At 39.5% G+C, this 19,008-nt stretch overlaps 1 protein-coding gene across 1 annotated transcript in view; it reads right to left on the bottom strand.

Annotated features, from left to right (window-relative positions):
• PNPLA8 (patatin like phospholipase domain containing 8) overlaps positions 1-15,293 on the bottom strand; it is a 35,402-nt gene extending 20,109 nt beyond the window's left edge. The window contains exons 1-5 of the mRNA XM_029918684.1: positions 15,136-15,293; positions 8,713-9,846; positions 8,412-8,561; positions 4,142-4,294; positions 771-949 (exon numbers count right to left, since the gene is read on the bottom strand). Of these exons, the coding sequence (XP_029774544.1) occupies positions 771-949; positions 4,142-4,294; positions 8,412-8,561; positions 8,713-9,756 (1,526 nt within the window). The 5' untranslated portion in view covers positions 9,757-9,846; positions 15,136-15,293. The remainder of the gene's footprint in view (positions 1-770; positions 950-4,141; positions 4,295-8,411; positions 8,562-8,712; positions 9,847-15,135) is intronic.
• Between the last annotated feature and the right edge of the window lie 3,715 nt (positions 15,294-19,008).

The following is a 19,008-nucleotide window of genomic DNA, read 5'->3' as shown; positions in this document are numbered from 1 at the left end:
TTTTAAGAAATACTGTGGATTTAAAGAGAGGTAAGAGAAGAGAAGATGGCTTATTAAAGAGATACATTATGAAATCAAAGTGAGGGGACATGAAGAATTAGAGATAATGCTGGACAAATATATTTAACAATGACTTCCATTATCATATAAAAAGAAATAAACATGCCCATATATATACTCATGCAAGAAAAAAATATTTGAACAAAATAAAAATATTAAAAATAATCTGGGGGGGCGCCTGGGTGGCTCAGTCGGTTGAGTTTCCGACTTCGGCTCAGGTCAGATCTCACGTTCGTGGGTTCGAGCCCCGCGTCAGGCTCTGTGCTGACAGCTAGCTCAGAGCCTGGAGCCTGCTTCCGGTTCTGTGTCTCCTTCTCTCTCTGCCCCTCCCCCTCTCATGCTCTCTCTCTGTATTAAAAATAAATAAAACATTAAAAAAAATTAAAAAAAATAATCTGGGAATTATGAGCTACAATTTTTGTTTGCTTTTCTTTATACTTTTCTTTTTTTTCCTCCCAAGGTTTACATGTATAATTAGGAAGAAAACTATTTCTAAATGCTGTATTTATAAATTACTTCAGGACAAATGTAAAAATAAATGTACTCACCAGGTTGATTCTATCAGCCTAACATGGTACTAGGCTCTCGTATATAAACGAAATAAAAGATGCAGGTTCTTTTCCTCCCAAGGCCTCACACCTTCCTCCTTTCAACATAAACTTCCCATTCCGGCTGCTTTCTCAGGTTCCCCTCAACCGAGGCTTCCCAACTGCAGCATGAGTGACATCTCGGGCCGGACAAGTTTGTGCTGTAGGGACTGTCCTGTGCCCTGCAGGGTACTTAGCAGTGACTGCCCTCTTCTCACCAGATGCGAGTGGCAGTCCCCCAGCTGCGACAACCCAACAAGCCTCCGGACATTGACAAATGTCCTCAGGTGGTCAAATCGCCTCTGGTGGCAAACCGCACACTTAAACCTACCCTCATCCTAATTCCAGTATTCCCCAAATGTCTTCACTCCAATTTCCTCCCTGAATGACTAACACACCTCCTATTCTATAAAATCAAATACTTATTGGTCCCAAACCTCTTTTCAACATACCTCCCTCATTCTACCTAGATAGTTGAATGTTCTCGACTATTCCTTCAGATCTCTACTCAAATGTTACTTCTCCAGAAAGAAATCGTAGTCACACCGGTGGCTGCCAAAGGTGGTGGGTGGATGGGGTTGTCAAAATGGGTGAAGAGATTAAAAGGTACAAACATCCAGTTAGATAATAAGTAAATCTGAGGGATGTAAGGTACAGCATGGTGACATAGTTAATAATATTATATTGCATATTTGAAAGTTACTAAGAGAACTGATCTTCAATGTTCTCAGCACACAGAGAAATCGTTAACTATGTGCGGTGATGGACGTTAACAAGACTTACTATGATCATTTTGCAAATATACAGATATCAAATCACTGTTGTACACTTGACACTAATTTAATATCTCAGTAAATTTTTTTAATTGGAAGAAAAGAAGTCAGAGTCATGATCACTCTTTACAATAGCATTGTTACTTTTTTTTTTTTCCTTCCAAGACTTTATTTAAATTCAAGTTAGTTAACATACACTGTAGCATTGGTTTTAGGAGTAGAATTTAGTGATTCATCACTTACATATAAACACACCCAGTGCTCAGCACAAGGGCCCTCCTTAATGCCCATCACCCACCCAGTCCACCCCCCCTCCAGGAACCCTGTTTGTTCTTTGTATTTAAGAATCTTCTGGTTTGCCTCCTTCTGTTTTTATCTTTCTTTTCCTTTTCTTCCCCTAGGTTCATCTGTTTTGTTTCTTAAATTCCTCATGAGTGAGATCACATGGCATTTGTCTTTGACTTATTTTCTTTAGTATAATACATTCTAGTTCCATCCACAACATTGCAAATGGCAAGATTTCTTTTTGATGGCTGAGTGATATTTATTATGTATATATGTGTGTGTATATATATTTATATACATATGCACATATATATATTTACACACACATATATATGACATCTTTTTTTTTTTAATTTTTTTATAGAGAAAGGGCATGACCAGCAGATGGGGCAACGGAGAGAGAGAATCCTAAGCAGGCTCCACACTGAGCGTGGCTCAAACCTACAATCCTGGGATCATGGCCTGAGCCAAAACCAAGAGTTAGACGCTCTACTGACTTAGCCACCCAGGCGCCCCTATGCCATATCTTCTTTGTCCGTTCATCAGTTGATGGACATTCGGGCTCTTTCCATAATCTGGCTTTTGTTGACAGTACAAAATAGCACTGTTACTCTTGATCATATTGCTTTATTTTTTTTCATAACACCCATTAGTACTCAAAAATACATTTTTTCCCCCTATTTGTTCTTTTTCCTACCCTGGAATGCAAGTACCATGAAGACTTGGATTTTGCTTACTGAGTGACTCCAGGATCCAAATCACTGTGTAGAACATGGAAGGCACTCAAAATGCTAGCTGAATCAATAAATGATAACCATCCTTCCTAAATGCTGTGAACTTAATGGTAGAAGACGACTAGCTTCTTCCTGCTCCTCGGTGAAATTCCTTACTCATTCAACTGCCACTTTCCTTACTTCTCATTACTTGGAGCCAATTCTATGAACCAGAATGATTATCTCCAACTCATTACTGCTTTATCATATGAATAATGTTCACTTTCTTGAATTTCCCTTCTGTAAGAAACATCCAAAAGATCTTCTAAGACTTTTCTCTCCTTCGTCAATTCCACCTTCATTTGCCAAATTAGCACTTCCATAGTGCTGTGTGAAGCCTTATATACAGTCAACACGTGCAAAAGTCTTTCTCAATACCAACCACCGCCTTCCCGTTCCCTGCAATTCTGTCCCAATCATCCATAGGGTCTACAATTAAGATTGATCTTGACCTCTTTCAACTCTATCCAAATCCCTTTTTCTTCAAAGTTTCCTTACATATTCTTCTTCCTCCTGCTTCCCACCTGCTGCCACCATCTGAAGTTGTTATTTTATTGTCCTCTGACTAGATTATTAAATAGTCTCTTCTCTCATCATCCACTCTCTCATTCACATTGGCATCAAAATTAAAAGAATCTGGCTGGCACCCAGAACATTAGAATTTAACAAAAAGGTGAGGGTGGTACTTGGACATACAAAACAGTAACTGGCAAGGCAGGAAGACTGGAGAGCAACAGAGAGGCAAAGTAAGCTAGGAATGACAGGCTGGGCATGTACTAGGAGTTTAAGAGGTAGGGGCAGAGATGGCAGGAAACTAGAACCCATGCTAGAAAATTTGGGGGGAAAGGTGAACACTGAAGAATCTAACCAATAAGCAGTGAGGAAAATAAGAGCAAGAAGCATGGACGAACTGCCAGCGGAACGAATGGAGTTTGATGGTGGAAAGCTCTCCTTCTGCGCTGAGAGTGCTTAGGCAGCTCTGGGAGCACCAGAACTGGCATCTCCAAGTACAGGTGTAGGACTCAGGAAGTTACTGATGCAGACTCCTTTTATAACCATCACTTTATTAAGTGCCTAATCGACTGATAAGCATGGGTAAGGTAAATATAATGAAAGAAAATGGACATTATAAAACACTGTCAAAATTTTAACAGAATCATGGCTGGTAAATTGTCCTGAACTACCAAAAAGGTCTGAAAAGACCAAACTGAAATACTGGATCAAATTAAAATAAAAGCAAATCCAGGTATATACTAAAGAAGTTCTTAGATCGATAAAGTAACAAATTAAGAAAAACTAATGTTTTATTTCAAAAATCTGGTTTTATAATGATGTAGTTACTACAATTAAACAAATCAGTTTAAAAAAATCCCTATGGCTGAATTAGATCAGCAGATTTAAAACATAATTTCTGTAGGGCACCTGGTGGCTAAGTTAGTTAAACGTCCACTCTTGATTTCAACTCAGGTCACGATCTTGCAGTTCGTGGGTTCAAGTCCTGTATTGGGCTCTGTGCTGTCAGCACGAGCCTGCTTGGGGTTCTCTCTCTCCCTCTCTCTCTGCCCCTCCTTAGCTTACACACATGCCTCTCCCTCTTTCTCAAAAAAAAAAAAACAAAACAAAACAAAACAAAAAAAAGTAAAAAAAAATTCTTCTAGCCTCACCTTGTCCCTCCACCATCAATCGTAAGAATTCGGATTCCTCTTCCTTTCACTGGATCCACGTAGCCAATTAAGGCCAAAATTTCTCTAACTGCAGCCTGCAGAGTTTCATCCTTAACCTGTCTCAATCGTAATAAATATGGAATAACTTTTTCCTGTATTGAGAGAAAAGATATTTTATTGCTTTTGTCAAATCAAGATTGAAAATGTTTGAGTATTTTTAACCAACACATATACATCATCACATATAATCACAGTGTCAGTGGTTGTTAATTTCTCAGTAAACTTAAATGATGACTTTTTAACAGATTATTGTCAATTAATATTCAAAATATACTTCTTCTAACATCTAGGTTAAAAATTAACCTCAATCCAAATATTTTATTTAAAACATACAATGCTAATTAGAAAAAACATAATGTGCTTAACATGAATTTATATAGTATTAATTATTACCACAAAAGGTTAACATTATAATTACATAAAATATTTTCTCCAAATCCTAAATAAGATGAAACTACTTCATAGCAATTATTGGAAATTAAACTTGTATCAAAAGAAAAACATAAACCATCTTGTGTACACGGAATATAAGGGTAATTCACAGTGAAATATAAACAAATGTCAGTTAATAAATCAAACTAAGGTAGAAGACAAGAGCTGCTAGTCTACTATGATAAATTCAAATTCAAATTCATTACAATATATAAATAATTCATTTAAACAAAACTAGGACTTCAGGATTCCAAGTGTTCTGTTGATCAGAGGCAAGAGCTTAGACTGTAGGGTTCTATACTGAGTTTACCAAAGGTTTCTAGGTTCTGTACAGAGAAAGATCTCACGTGGTCAGCAACCCAGGTTTCAGGGAAAAGTTGAGTAGCAGCTACACTTGTGATATGTAACCTACAGTAAATTTTTAAAAAATCCCAATGTTTCACTCATTTTATTTCATTTTTATGATAAATCAAATCTGAACTACTATTGTTCTAAATCCTTTTTCGGTTGTTTTTTTGCCCTGACTAATGTTGAACTTACAGGCCCCACTTGAAGAATCTGAACAATGGTGGAGCATGGGAATGTAAATTTCCATTTCTGGTTAGGGTAGAACAAGTTTCTTTCCAAGAACAACTAGATGAGTTTAATGAAAGATAAAAATATCTGCTTAGAAGCTGCAAACGCAACGAAGGCAAGGGAGGCTAAGAATCTGGAGAAGAGATAATGATTCAAAGGGGCACATGTACCCGCAATGTTTATAGCAGTGCTGTCGTCAATAGCCAAATTGCGGCAAGGGTTCAAAGGTCCATTGACTGACAAACGGATAAAGAAGATGTGGTATGTGTGTGTGTGTATACATACATATACATACATATATATATATATAATGGAATACTACTTGGAGAGCAGAAAGAATGAAATCTTGCCATTTGCAACAACATGGATGGAACAAGACTGTATTATGTTAAGCAAAATAAGTCAGGCAGAAAAAAAAGGTATCATATGATTTCTTCACGCATATGTGGAACTTAAGAAACACAACAGATGAACACAGGGAAAGGGAAGGAGAAATAAAATAAAAACAGCAAAGGAGGCAAATCATTAGAGACTCTTAAATACAGAGAACAAATTGGGGGTTTCTGGAGGGGAGGTGAGTAGGGCAATGGGCTTAAGGGTGAAGGTCATTAAGGGGGAACTTGCTGGGGTTGAGCACTGGGTGTTTTATCTAAGTGATGAATCACAGGGTTCTACTCCTGAATACTACATTGTATGGTAACTAACCAGAATTTAAATAAATAAATTTTTAAACAGTGAGCTCACAGACTATAGCTTTTCTTCTCTCAAGGCAATTTGATCATTGGGGAAAGAAACAAAAGACTGAAAAACTGGGACTGGTTCAGACAGAGGGCCATAAATGGGGAACAGAGAAACTAGCTGAGTTAAAAGGTAACTCAAAGAGTGGGAAAATACATTTACAAAAAAGATACATGCAACTATTATATGTAACATATATGCGACATATGTATGTAACATATATGCAATATATGTTAGACATATTGTATGTAATATATACATACATATAAAAACTTCTATCCATAATATATAAAGAAATTCTCCAAATCATAAGAAAAAGCTGGTCAACCCAATGGAAAATGAATAAGACCTGGAACACACACTTCACAAAGGAAGTATACAAATGGCCAATAAACACTGCCGACTAACTTCATAGTTACCAAAGAAATGCAATCTAAAGCCACAATTTAATATCATTAAACATCTAACGAAATGGCTAAAATAAAATTAAAAAAAAATCAAAATGCTGGAAAAGAAGTAGAACAACCAGAAGGCTGCTACAATTTTGGCAAAAGTATAACGTGATATGAATACTTCGCAAAGCCACTTGGCAGTATCTGCTAAAGATGAAAAGAGGCATACTTCATGACCAGGAATACTAACTCCTCTTGGGTATGCACTCCCAAAGAATAAAGACCTATATATTCCTAAATACTCCCAGACTGGAAACGATCCAGATGTCCATCAGCAGTAACATGGATAAATACACTGTACTATATCCCTACCACAGACTACACCACAGTGGAGATGTTTCACAACCATACCCAGCGTAGGAGGTTCTCACAAACAATGTCAGGTGAAAAATACCTAAAAAGTACATGCTGTATCCTTCCATTTGTACAACATGCAAAAAACGGCACCACTTAGCTATACTGCTAAAAATCAGGAACACTGGGCCATCTTTCTGGAGCCAGTGACTGGAAGGGGGCACACAGGTGCTCAGGGAGTGCTGCAACCATTGTTTCTTACACTGGGTGAGGGTTATATGGATGTTTTCAATTTTTTTTTTTAGTCTTTATTTTTGAGAGAGAAAGAGAGAGAGAGAGAGTGAGCGCACACAGGTACAAGCAGGAGAGGGAGATGCAGAATCTGAAGCAGACAGCAGGCTCAGCTGTCATCACAGAGCCCGACGTGGGGCTCAAACCCATGAACCGCGAGATCATGACCCAAGCCAAAAACCAATCACGATAGTTTATATACTGTTCAAGAGCAAGCAAAACTAATCTAGTCTGAACGACTCTGGGGAGGTTGTGACTGAAGGGGGAACAAGGGAGGCTTCTCAAGCGCCGGTAAATTCTGTTCTTCATCTGGGTGTCAGTTACGTGCATGCGTTTAGTTTGTGAAATATTCACTGAACTTTATACGAATAACCACATGTGTATTACACTTCAGTAAAACAGTTTTTAAAAGTTCTTTAAAGTTACAATTCTGTTTCAGAGCTCTGCTTTCATTTTATCCCTGAAATGTTCATTGGACTTAAAAGCATATTTGGAAGATTTGTCTTTTAGATAAGATATTAAATATCTATGAAAGATAATCCCCAGTTTTATTAATGAAATTCTAAAGTCTAGCTTATATATATCATATGTATGAATTATACAGTATAAAACTATAGAAGGCCAATTTATTTAAAGACTTACATAATTCTTCAGCAAGTTGGTTGTCAAAAATGGAATAAATATGAACTAAGTTAATTTAAGCTTTCTGAATGGCAAGTTAGCCCATCTCTAATCAAACATTAACATTATCTATATATTATACATTTTTAAATTGTTCATTAGATATTACAAATCATCTCAGTACAGATTTAAAGAGACTCAATCACATCATTCATATTTTATAATATTTCTCTGGAAACAGTGTGTTTAAATGGGTCTAATTTAGCTTCACTATTTTGTATTTGAAAAAACCAAGGCCAAGAAAATCTCATTGTTTTATGAAAATAATTACCAATTCAATTATCATTAGGATCATTAAAATTTTTAAACCTGCAAATACAAAAAGTTCATGAAATAAAAATCAGCAATGGTTTTACTTGTAAATTACATCTCTTGTCTTAAAAGAGTAGACATATGGTATAAACACCTACATTGCATTTTAGAAAAATTTAATGACTATTTGGCAACTAATAGGCAATTCAATGAATGCACTGAGTTTTATCTTCTATTTTAAAATGTTTCATCTCAAAGTATAGATTGTAGTACCAACAGCATAACTTATCATCACAGAATAAGAGAGAGTATTTAGCATAATACACATCACAGAATAATTATGGCAATTACTCACTCTATAGCACATCATGTGTATGATACAAATCACAAAGTATTTAAATTAAAAAAATGAAAGACTCTGCCTTCTCCCTCTTAGAAAGCATATTAGTATTCTTATTCCAAGACAAAACCATATTCAATAAATTAGAATTACCTTGACAGCCACTCCTTTTCCTTCAGGAAATTCTAGAAGATGAAAAGTCAGTTCTTCAACCCTGTTAATGCAGAGCTTTGGGTCAGCTGTTCTTCTCAATGCCTGGACCAATGCCCGGGTTCTGTTATCGATACTCACTCTTGCAATGATCTATAACAACATATTAAAATGTATGTAAGTAGAGTACGAAACTGCTTTAGTAATACCAACAAACGATTGACGTTTCTTAGGTCCCATAGGGAAATGAAACTTAGGAATCGGACCAAAATGGATACTTCAAGCTACACTGCTAACAACTTGCCTTTTCTCGCTGAAGAGATAACCGCTTTTTCTCCTCTGCATTTTTGTCTTTGCTGGCAGGTTGCTCGACTTTAACAGTCTCTTCCTGTTCTTCTGGCTGACTCTTTGAATCGTACTTCAGTTTGGGGACAAGTCCACCAATATAACCACCTACCAGAGCCTGTACACCTTCAGTGGGACGAGAAAGAAAGCTGGCAATACTCTGTTTGGTAGAAGCTGGAAGAGCTTCAGGTGTCCCGCTGGGACTTGCGGGTTTGTCCTCAGAACGTAAGGAAGATTCTGACTCTAGCTTACCCACCAGGAAGCCAAGATCCGAAGAGCTAGATTTCTCTTCTTCAACCTTTGTATCTTCCAGTTCCGATTTGTCCTGGAAATGTTTATTTTCTTTTTTTTGAGGCATTGTTTCCTCGCGTTTAAAGTAGGAGTTAATATGACTTGATAAAAAGTAGAATGACTCTCCAAATTTTGTGGTTATACTACGTGTGTAATGAAAAAGGCTTTGTTTACCTGTATCTTCAGCAAGAACAGGACGTTGCTTTTCTGAAAGAGAAGTATTTTCTGCTGATTTGTCGCTATACTTCTTCAAAGATTTGATGGCTTGCTTAAGGTTTTTCTGTTTTAACCAGCCACTATCCGATACTTTTCTTAAGGTTCGAGAACTTGGCTTCAATTGAGCTAAACGTGAGATCATTTCATTCTGAGTGCCAAAAACAGCCTTTGAAACAGAGTTCAAAGTACTTTTAATGCGGGACATACGAATGTTCACTTTTGTTAGTCCCTTGGGGGCAGAAGTGCTAAGTTTCAAAAGTCCAATACGTAAACCATGGTGGCTCAGTGAGGAACAGTGCTTGCCCCAAGGATGTGCTTCACCGTGGGTCCATTTACACCTTACTCTGCTTGTATGAAACCCTCTTTGTGGACCGAAGTGGCTTACCCTCCAGTAACGTTCAGGTGAGCACAACAGATGCAGCTGCTTCCCACAAAGTCTTCTCGCATTACTAAGGAGGTAAATATAATATACATCTACAGTCAAATTAATAGACATAACTTAAAAATCATTTCTTTTCTATAGGTTACGATTTTCACTTCATTCCCGAATGTTTCACTTAAGAAATGCCGTAATTCATAGTCTTACCTGAAATGGCAAGAAAACAAAAATTAGGATTCAAGGTAAAATGGAAACTGCGCATAAGATAAAAAACATTTCTACTTAAACTAAGCGCAGCAGCCTGGCTCAAAAGCAGACAGACAGAATAACGTATTTCTGTGACAGATAACACAGATTTGGCTTTTAAGCTAACAGAAAACAATTCATTTGTCAGTGCAGAAATCAGAGAAAAAAGAAAGTGAATGGTAGGATGTGTGATGAGAACTAATTTAGGGAAACTATCCAATAGATAAGTTTTCCTACAACACATAACTGAATAGCAGTTTAGATACCATGCTGTTTTTCTTCCTTATTGTCAAAGTCTTGACTGGTTTATGGCACACTAGAAGTTGAGTTCTTTTAAAGAGTCGTCTTCTACTACCTCGTTCATTGCAAACTTTTACAGAATATTTAATCTACGCCAGACGTGGTGATAGATGCCGAGACCACAAAGACAGCCAGGGTAAGAGAGAACTCTCAGTCTAGAGCTAGACAGCCATGTAGAAAACACTTCATTCTCTAGTTACAAGTGCTTATTAAATCAAAGAATTTCGACTAGAAGAAGCTATGTGCCACATCTAACGGACAAGGGGCTCATAACCACAATATAAAAAGAATGCAACAAATAAGAAAGGAAAGATTAATAGAAAAATAGACAAAGAACACAAACAGGCCAGTCACAGAAGAATAAATACAAAGAGTGAAATTACAAAAATGTCCTTTACCACATCAAAGAAAAATGCCAATTAAAACAGATTACGTTTTTCTCTTAATTAGTAAAATGTAAATGGTTGATAATATCCAGCATTGATGATGGGCTGAAGAAACGGGACACACAGGGCTAGTTGACAGTATCTAATGAAATTTTAAATCCTATCTATCGCAATTTTAAAGGCACATTTTTTATCAGCATTTTCAATATTAAAAATCTATTAAGAATCTTACAAAAATATTGCATAAGAGTGCAAACATATGTAAACACTTTCCCTAATGCACTGCTTGAAATAATAAAACAATGCAAAACAACTCTAAAGGTCTTCTAACAAGGGATGGCGAAATAAATTAAGTCACATACACACAACAGAATGGGTACCAGATAACACGATGCTGCAGTGAAAGGAAACCAGGTGATGTGCATACCCTCCATATGGACTACAGTGATATGTAGGAGGCCGATATGTAGATACTATGTAATGAAAGTCCTTGTGAATAAAAAGCCATGTTTGAAATCAATAATGGACTCCTCCTACTCAACAACAAAAAAATCAAATAAGCCAATTAAAAAATGGGCAAAGACCCTGAAAAGACATTTCTCTAAAGACCATATATAAATGGTCAACAAGCACAGGAAAAGATGCTCAACATCACTGATCATCAGAAAAATGTAAATCAAAACCAATGAGGTATCACTTCAGAGTCATTCGGATGGCTAGGATTAAAAACAAACAGAAAATAACAAGTGTTGACAGAGATGTGGAGAAGTTAGAATCCTTGAGCGCGGTTGGTGGGACTGTAAAATGGAGCAGCTGCTATGAAAAACAGTACTCTGGTTCCTCAAAATATTAAAAATAGAAGAACCCTCTGATCCAGCAATCCTACTTCTGAGTATTTACCCAAAGGAATGGAAAGCAGGGTCTCAAACATGTATTTGCACACCTGTGTTCATAGCAACACACAACAGCAGAGGTGGAAACAACTTAAACGTCCATGGACAGATAAAGAGATGGTCAAAAGGTGGTATTTATATACAATGGAATATTATTCGGCCTTTAAAAAGAAGGACATCCTATCACATGCTATAATAGTATTTGAAGTAAAATAAGCCATCACAAAAGGACAAATAGTGTATGATTCCACTTACATAAAGTCTCTAGAGTTATTCAAATTCATAGATATAGAAGGCAGAATGGTGGTCCCTGGGGGTTGGGGCAATGGAGTAAAAGGGGTTGTTTCATGGGTACAGAGTTTCGGTTCTGCAAGATGAAAAAGTACTGAAGATCTATTTTGCAACAGTGTGAATACACTCAATGCCACTGGACCATGTACTTAAAAATGGTTAAGATGGTAGATTTTATAATAGTTTTTATTATAACATAAAAAACCCCAATAGTGTTAAATCCATAATTGAGAATTACAAGCCTGGATCTTCTTCAGTCACATTGCCTTGAAAGGTACACAGACCCCACACAAATGAAAACTAGTCAGAGTGAGTGAACCCCAAAGGGCCTCAGCAGAGTCAACGAAAACTATCAAGAAAGGGCACTTCGACAACTCAGGGCTATTTTACTTGACAGGATCAGGAGAACTGAGCTGGCATTTTACTGGAGATCAGAATTAAGGAAAAAAGCAAATTATTAAGAGTATCTGAGAAGAAAAGCATTCAAGGCAAATGAAAAAGCAACTAAGACTTTGGAGATAGTCATAAGTTCTGTCTACTCAAGAATAGCTAGAAGAACCAGGTGGCTGAAGCAAAAAAACAAACAACAAAAAAACAGGAAAAATGGTGGGAAAATGGGCACAAGAGTCAAGCAGAAGACATAGCTCCAAGCTTAGACTACTGTAAAGGGGTCTGCATTGTTTCTTTCCAATACTATAACTCTCATGAATTATGAATACACCTTAACAAGGCACCAAAATACAGTATATAAAGCCAAAAAAAAAAGTGAAACAATTACAGGAAGAATAGACAATTTCATGGTCATAATATTTTAATACACCTCTCTAGAAACTACAAACATCAAGCAAAAATTTAAAAACATAGAAAATTGTCAACAAAATCAACAAGCTTTATTTAACTGCTCCCAAACCACAACCCTCGTAAATGCAAATCAAAGTTTTGAGAATAAATTCAGCTAGAACAAAAGTTAGACTACAGACAGGTAAAGAAGAATTTCAAGTGGGTGGTGACATTACTTACTAAGAGAGAGGAAGACTTGCGTACTTATTTATAGGGTAGAAGAAATTCAGTGAGGAATAAACAGAATAGAAAAGTTTAGATCAACCTCTAGGGAACGGAATTGCATTTTAACTAGAGGAAATAAGGGACTTGCTAGGTGGAGGCTCTGCTGAGGACAGAAAGAATGAATCTACACAGGAGTTCCCTTAGTTATTGCAATAATGCAGGCATAGAGTGACAAGGATTGAATTAAGGTAATGGCCCTGTACTGGACCAGGGGTTGCTGGAGAAAGGACTTGGTAGCAGGGAAGAATGGGGTCAGGAGAAGATGTCAAGACGACGCAAGTGTTTTTATTCAGAGACACAGGGAGAATACCATTAGTGAATATGACACAACTGGGAAGGGGGCCAATTTAATGTGAGAGGAAAATCTCGTGGATTTACAGGATGAAGTAACAGTGGAACATTCAAATGAAGAGGTACCAGAGGAACACAGGCTGGAGTTCCCAGCAAAGTGACAGCTAAAAATGTAAGACTGGATTTACCAAAAAAGGGTTTATAGTAATAATACTTGGGGATTTGGGAAATCACAGAACCTGATTAAATCTCCTCTTCCTTGAAAACTGGTTATTTGCATATATATACACTACATTTTCATTAATGTTTCAGGATATTCATGAACCTACTAAAGAATTCCCTGGATTTGAAATTTTATAACTTGGGGCGCCTGGGTGGCTCAGTCACTTAAATGACTTTGAGTTCAGCCCTGCATGGGGCTCTGTGCTGACAGCTCTGAGCCTGGAGAGTCTGTCTCTCCCTCTCTCTCTTTCTCTGTCCCTCCCTTGCTCATGCTCTGTCTCTGCCTCTCTCAAAAATAAGTAAACATTAAAAAAAAAACCTGCAAGTCTAAAACTCTTAGTAGTTTCTCTAGTGAGAAGAACAGGGGTAGAGCCTCGACTGCGAGAAAGTCTTCCTTGGAAACAAAAAAAGCAGGAGAAAAGATACCCTGAAAAAAATCAGGGTAACGGAAACCAATACCATCAAGGCATAAAAAGAACAGGATAATGCACAAAGTAAAATATAAAACACAGAAGTGAAAGATTCTAAACTAAGACTTGGCAGGAAGGTGTCCAGGGCTAAGAATTCTAACCCTGACCTTTTTACAAATACGTGTTCCACAAGAGAGGCAGTGTGTACCCTGTAGCACAATTCCTTTGTCATTACAGAGCAAAACAACAACTCAGGACAAGCTGTACTTTTACCAACTTTGCATGTGAAGCAGATAAATACATAGTTAACTGATCTTTTCCCTCCGCACTACTATAAAAAGACACTCAAGATTTTAATAGAGATCTAAGGCAGAGATAGAAAAAAAAAAAGCAAGATTAACACTGACAAAAAGTTTGATTAATAAAAAGTATGAAATAAGAACATGTTGTTAGGTTGAAAGACAAACAAATCACCCATTTTAACAAAACAATAATGGACTTGCAACAACAGCCTGGTAAAAGGCATAAACTCTCGCTCACAGTTCAATATACTTTTTTTAACTGTCGGATTTAAAAATTCTCAATTTTCCACTGTTTCCCCAATACAATGAAGCATACTCTTGTCAGTCTGAAATCTCAGCAACTGGGACTATAGAACGAAAACACAGGAGTTTAAATAAGATCCTTTCTGGGCATTTCTCCTAGGTTTTTCCTATAAGGCACCACTTTTCTTTAAAGTATCATTAGCCGTAGAAACCAAGTTCCTCCCAGCGTAATGACAGAAATGACAATGACGAAGAGCGCTGCAACAATGAGTCATCCATCCAGTTTCATCTTTTAAAAAGCACACACCTGAACGTGCCGAAGCAACAGCAGTGGAGGGAGGAAGTTAAATGCGGGTGGGATTAGAAAGAAATTGCTGGTAAATAAAAATGATCACGCAGGAGAACGAGCCGGTGCATGGACAGTCGAGAATGGTGCAGAATAAGGAAACCACTTTGACAGTCCCCAGCAAACTGCTGGACAGCCCTACAGTCCGGGGGCAGCCTAACACCCTCGGGGTCCCTAGGCTAAGAGTGACGGGGGTGGGACAGGAAGTGCGGGGCGGGACCAGGGAAACCAAAACAGTCTGCGGGTCCCGGCCGGCAAAACCCGAGGGGGCAGCAGGGCGGGCACCGCGCACCAATCAGCCCCACGTCCGCGGCTCCTTCCGGTGCCTGGCCGCCTTTTGGAACCTTAGTCTTGGGAACTCGAAGCCGGGGGTCTCCCCGCCCTCTCACTCTGCAAGTGCCCTCCGAGGACAGGAGAAGGGCCGGACAAGTGCCCCGGGGCGACCAAGCTGCCCTCTACCCTACCATGTCGTCCCGCCTCCGTCCCCCAGCCGCCACTTACCGAAATGCAGGCCGCGACTACTTGGGCGGCAGTGGCGACGCGCCTCTTCCCGGCGAGGACTTCCCGGCGAGGACGTCCACTCCGGCCGGCCGTCATCAGCTGAGCTTCCAACCCAAACAGAAGAGCAGCGGCCGGGGCGCCACCCCCACAGCTCCGTCCCGCCCCAGCGGAAGTGACGCACGCGCCGGCTGCGTCTACCCGCCCGCCCGGGAGGAGCCCTTTCGCAGGGCTCGGGCGTCAGTCTCCCTGTCAGTCGCGGTTCTCCTCCCCGAGACATGCGCAATAGTGCAGGAGTGAGCGCGGGGCGGCACACGTGCGTGCGTGCACGCCCTTGCGCGCGCTGGAGGGGGCGGAGCTGGGTGCTGGCCTCCGGGGATGTTGTTTGGTGCTGTGTGCTTGTCTGCGGCGGGGTGAAGCCTCCATCTCCACTTCCCTGGGGGTCCTGTCCGCGCTGTCCAATCCGCGGAGCTGGGGGCTGCGTTACCAGCTGCCGGGAGGGTAGTGAGCGGCGTGGGCCGCGATGCTTTCCCCTCCTAGTCGCCCTTCCTGGGCAAGGCCACCGCTTTAAGTATTGGAGAGCGCTTCCACTTAATATTATCGGATTGGAAGTTAGCCTGTGATATTAGCATATGAGTCCCACAAAGGGTCCCACACTTCACACTGCTATTTTTCGAATTCTGACATTGTATGCATGCATACCACTTGAGTGAGCCATCTGCAGCCCGTAGGGCAAATACGGACCACTGGCTGTTTTTGTACATCTATGAGCTTTTAAAATAACTTTTACATTTTTCGATGGTTAAAAAAAAATAAAAACATTTTGGAACACATGGCAACAACATGAAATTCAATTTTAAGTGTAGGTATAAAAAAGTGTTATGAGAACACGGTCATGCTTGTTCCCTTATATGTCAGGCAGCTTTCATGCTACAGCAGTGAGTGTGGGTAGTTAAAACAATTTCCTTTATTCTCTTGAACTGATCTTGCAATTAAATTGAGGTTAGGAAACAGAAAAGTAGGCTGTACTGGACTGCAACCTCAAAATGTTACGAAGACTTAGGATCTTCGCTTCAGGCTCACCATGTTTCAGCATGCTGTAAAGTTATTGTAAGATCTTTAAGGAAGGAATTGTTTGAGCTGTCAGCCGTAGTGAGTGTTTTATATATATATATAAAACAGATGGCTGGGTTGCCTACTTCACGATAGTGGTAAAACCCCTGAACATATAATCTGGACTATTATTTAGTTACACGATAGTTGAGACAAATTATGCATGCGACAGATTAGAGGTGTTTGTGTAAGAACATGAACCAAACAGAGGCCTGACAGGCTTTAAGTTTCCCCTCTAAGCTAGAAGGCCTAAGGTCAGTCTCTCTGGAACCAGTAGGCGGTTAAAGAGACCACTTTGCAGTATCCAATCAGGAAAGCCCAGCTACCTCACCCCACATTCCTAAGGGTAAGGCCTGCAGATGGGAACTTTAGATAGGACCCTGTTACCTAGTGTTAAAGTTAACCTGATAGTCACCAAACAGGACCCTGAACTCGCTCTGTAATTGGTTAATTTCAAAGGTACTCTAAATGTTGTAATTGGGTCCTGCCAAACGTAACGAACACCCTGGACAATGTGTATGGTTAGAGTTACTGCCAATGCTGTCATACAATAATGATTGGATGTCACAATTTCTTGTAACGCCCCCTTCCTAAACCCCATAAAAACCCTACTCAGCCCTTGTTCGGGGCTCTCAGCACGGATACACTGCGTTGGTGAAGGCTGTGAGACCGAACTTAGGCCCGGCGAGCCTAAGCCGTAATAATAAATGCCCTTTGCTTTTACATGCGTGCCTCGGTGTCCCTGGCGGTTTCTGGTTTTGAGGTGATATTGAAATCTTGGGCATTTCATTTGGAAGTAACTTTAGTTATGGAACGATGTTTCTCCTCATTGTTAAAAAATATTATTCTTACACTTGTTAAAACTATAAGAAGGACTTTATTCAGTTCTGTTGCTGTAGGTATAAAGACTATTGCAACAGAGGAGAGAGATTGGACTGAACTATGAATATAACAAAAATAGCTTAAGATGTTTAGCCAAGGTGCCAAGTGAGAGGGATCAGTGGATAGAAAATCACTAAGAGAAGACATCAAGGTTAGGGGTGGTTCTTGCTAAACTGATTTCAAAGGATTCTACTGAAGGCAGACCAGTGAGATCATAGATCAAAGGTGAGGGGTGAGAAATTTGATCAGATATAAAGGCTGGGCGATTCTCTCCAAACTGACTTAGGATTCTGACTAAAATTGGACTTCACAGGCCAAAGAGGGGCCCAGGTAGGAAGCCTAGATGAGAGGAGGGCTCACAGACACTTAATAAAGTTTGGCCAATCAGACAGGCTCAGTCACCATCTATTCTCCCCTTGTTATCCTTTCCTCCCCAATTTAGTCAGACTTCATGATTTCAGATTTTCCTCCCATGTCAGAAATTTTCAAATAACTCTCAAGTCCTCCTTATCCTTTGCCCTTCCCTTCCCTCGTCTATCCCCCATAGCTTTAACAGTCATGAATGAAGTCTGATGATTTCTACTGTCAAATCTTTCTATTCTTTCCATTGCTCTGCATCGTCATTTCCATGGCATTGGTTTAGACTTTCGTCCTTGGGACACAATCTAATCTAAACTGGCTTTCCAGCCTATAACTGGCCTCCAACTCAGACCCATTCTCTTCCCGGCAGCCAAAATAATCTTTCTAAAGTGCAAGTCCAATCGTGTTTTCCTCGATCAAAACGTTTTTGTTGGCACTTCATCTCCATAGAAAAAAATGCATACATAACATGATAGGCGTTGACACTTGCCAACCTTCCAGCCTTAATTTCACCATAGGACCCTTGCTCCTTACCCTCCAGCCATACCTAGAGTTCTCCAAATACGTGTGCCTTTTTGTACTTCAGCCTTTGTTTATGCCTCCTTCAAAAAAAAGCCTACAAAACCAAAACAACCTAAACATACTATTACCATGTGCTCCTTGGCAAATCCAAAAAGAGTTGAAAGCTTATGTCCACACAAAAACCTACACACAGAGGCTTATCACAGTTTTATCTATAATTATCAAAACCTGGAAACAACCAAGATGTCCTTCAGCAGATGAATGAACAAGTAAACTGTGATGCATCCAAACAATGGAATTTTAATCAGCGATAAAAAGAAGTGAGCTTCAAGCCATAGAAAGGTGTGGAGGAAACTTAAATGATTCTGACAAAGTGAAAGAAGCCAACCTGGAAAGGCTATATACTCTCTGATTCCAACCATATGACATTTTGGAAACGGTAAAACTATGGAGACTGCAAAAAGACCAGTGGTTGCTAGGGGTTGGGATGGGCAGGAAGCGGTGAGCAGGCAGAGCGCAGAGGATTTTTAAAGCAATGAAAATGCTCTGTATGATACTATGATGATAGCTACATGTTATTGCACATTTTTCCAAGCCCATAGAATGTACGACACCAAGTATGAACCCTAAACTATGGACTTGGGGTTATTGCAATGTGTCAATGTAGGCTCATTGATGTAACAAGTGCCCCCACCGTAGTGGATGTTGATCATGGGGCAGACCGGACATATGTGGGGTCAGAAGGCACATGGGAAATCTCCGTATCCTCCTCTCAATTTTTCTCTGACCCTAAAGCTTCTCTAAAAAACTTAACTCTTTAAAAATCTGAAAAGAGGCAAGCCTGGGTGGCTTAGTTGATTAAGCATCCAACATTAGCTCAGGTCATGATCTCATGGTTCACGGGTTAGAGCCCCACATCAGCCTCTGTGCTGACAGCTCAGAGCCTGGAACCTGCTTCTGCTTCTGTATCTCCTTCTCTCTCTGCCCCTCCCCTACTAA

This window comes from Suricata suricatta, chromosome 2 (assembly GCF_006229205.1).
Source record: "Suricata suricatta isolate VVHF042 chromosome 2, meerkat_22Aug2017_6uvM2_HiC, whole genome shotgun sequence".
NCBI lineage: Eukaryota > Metazoa > Chordata > Mammalia > Carnivora > Herpestidae > Suricata > Suricata suricatta.
Note: the sequence above shows the minus strand (reverse complement) of the source record. Positions and strands in the feature narration are given on the sequence as shown.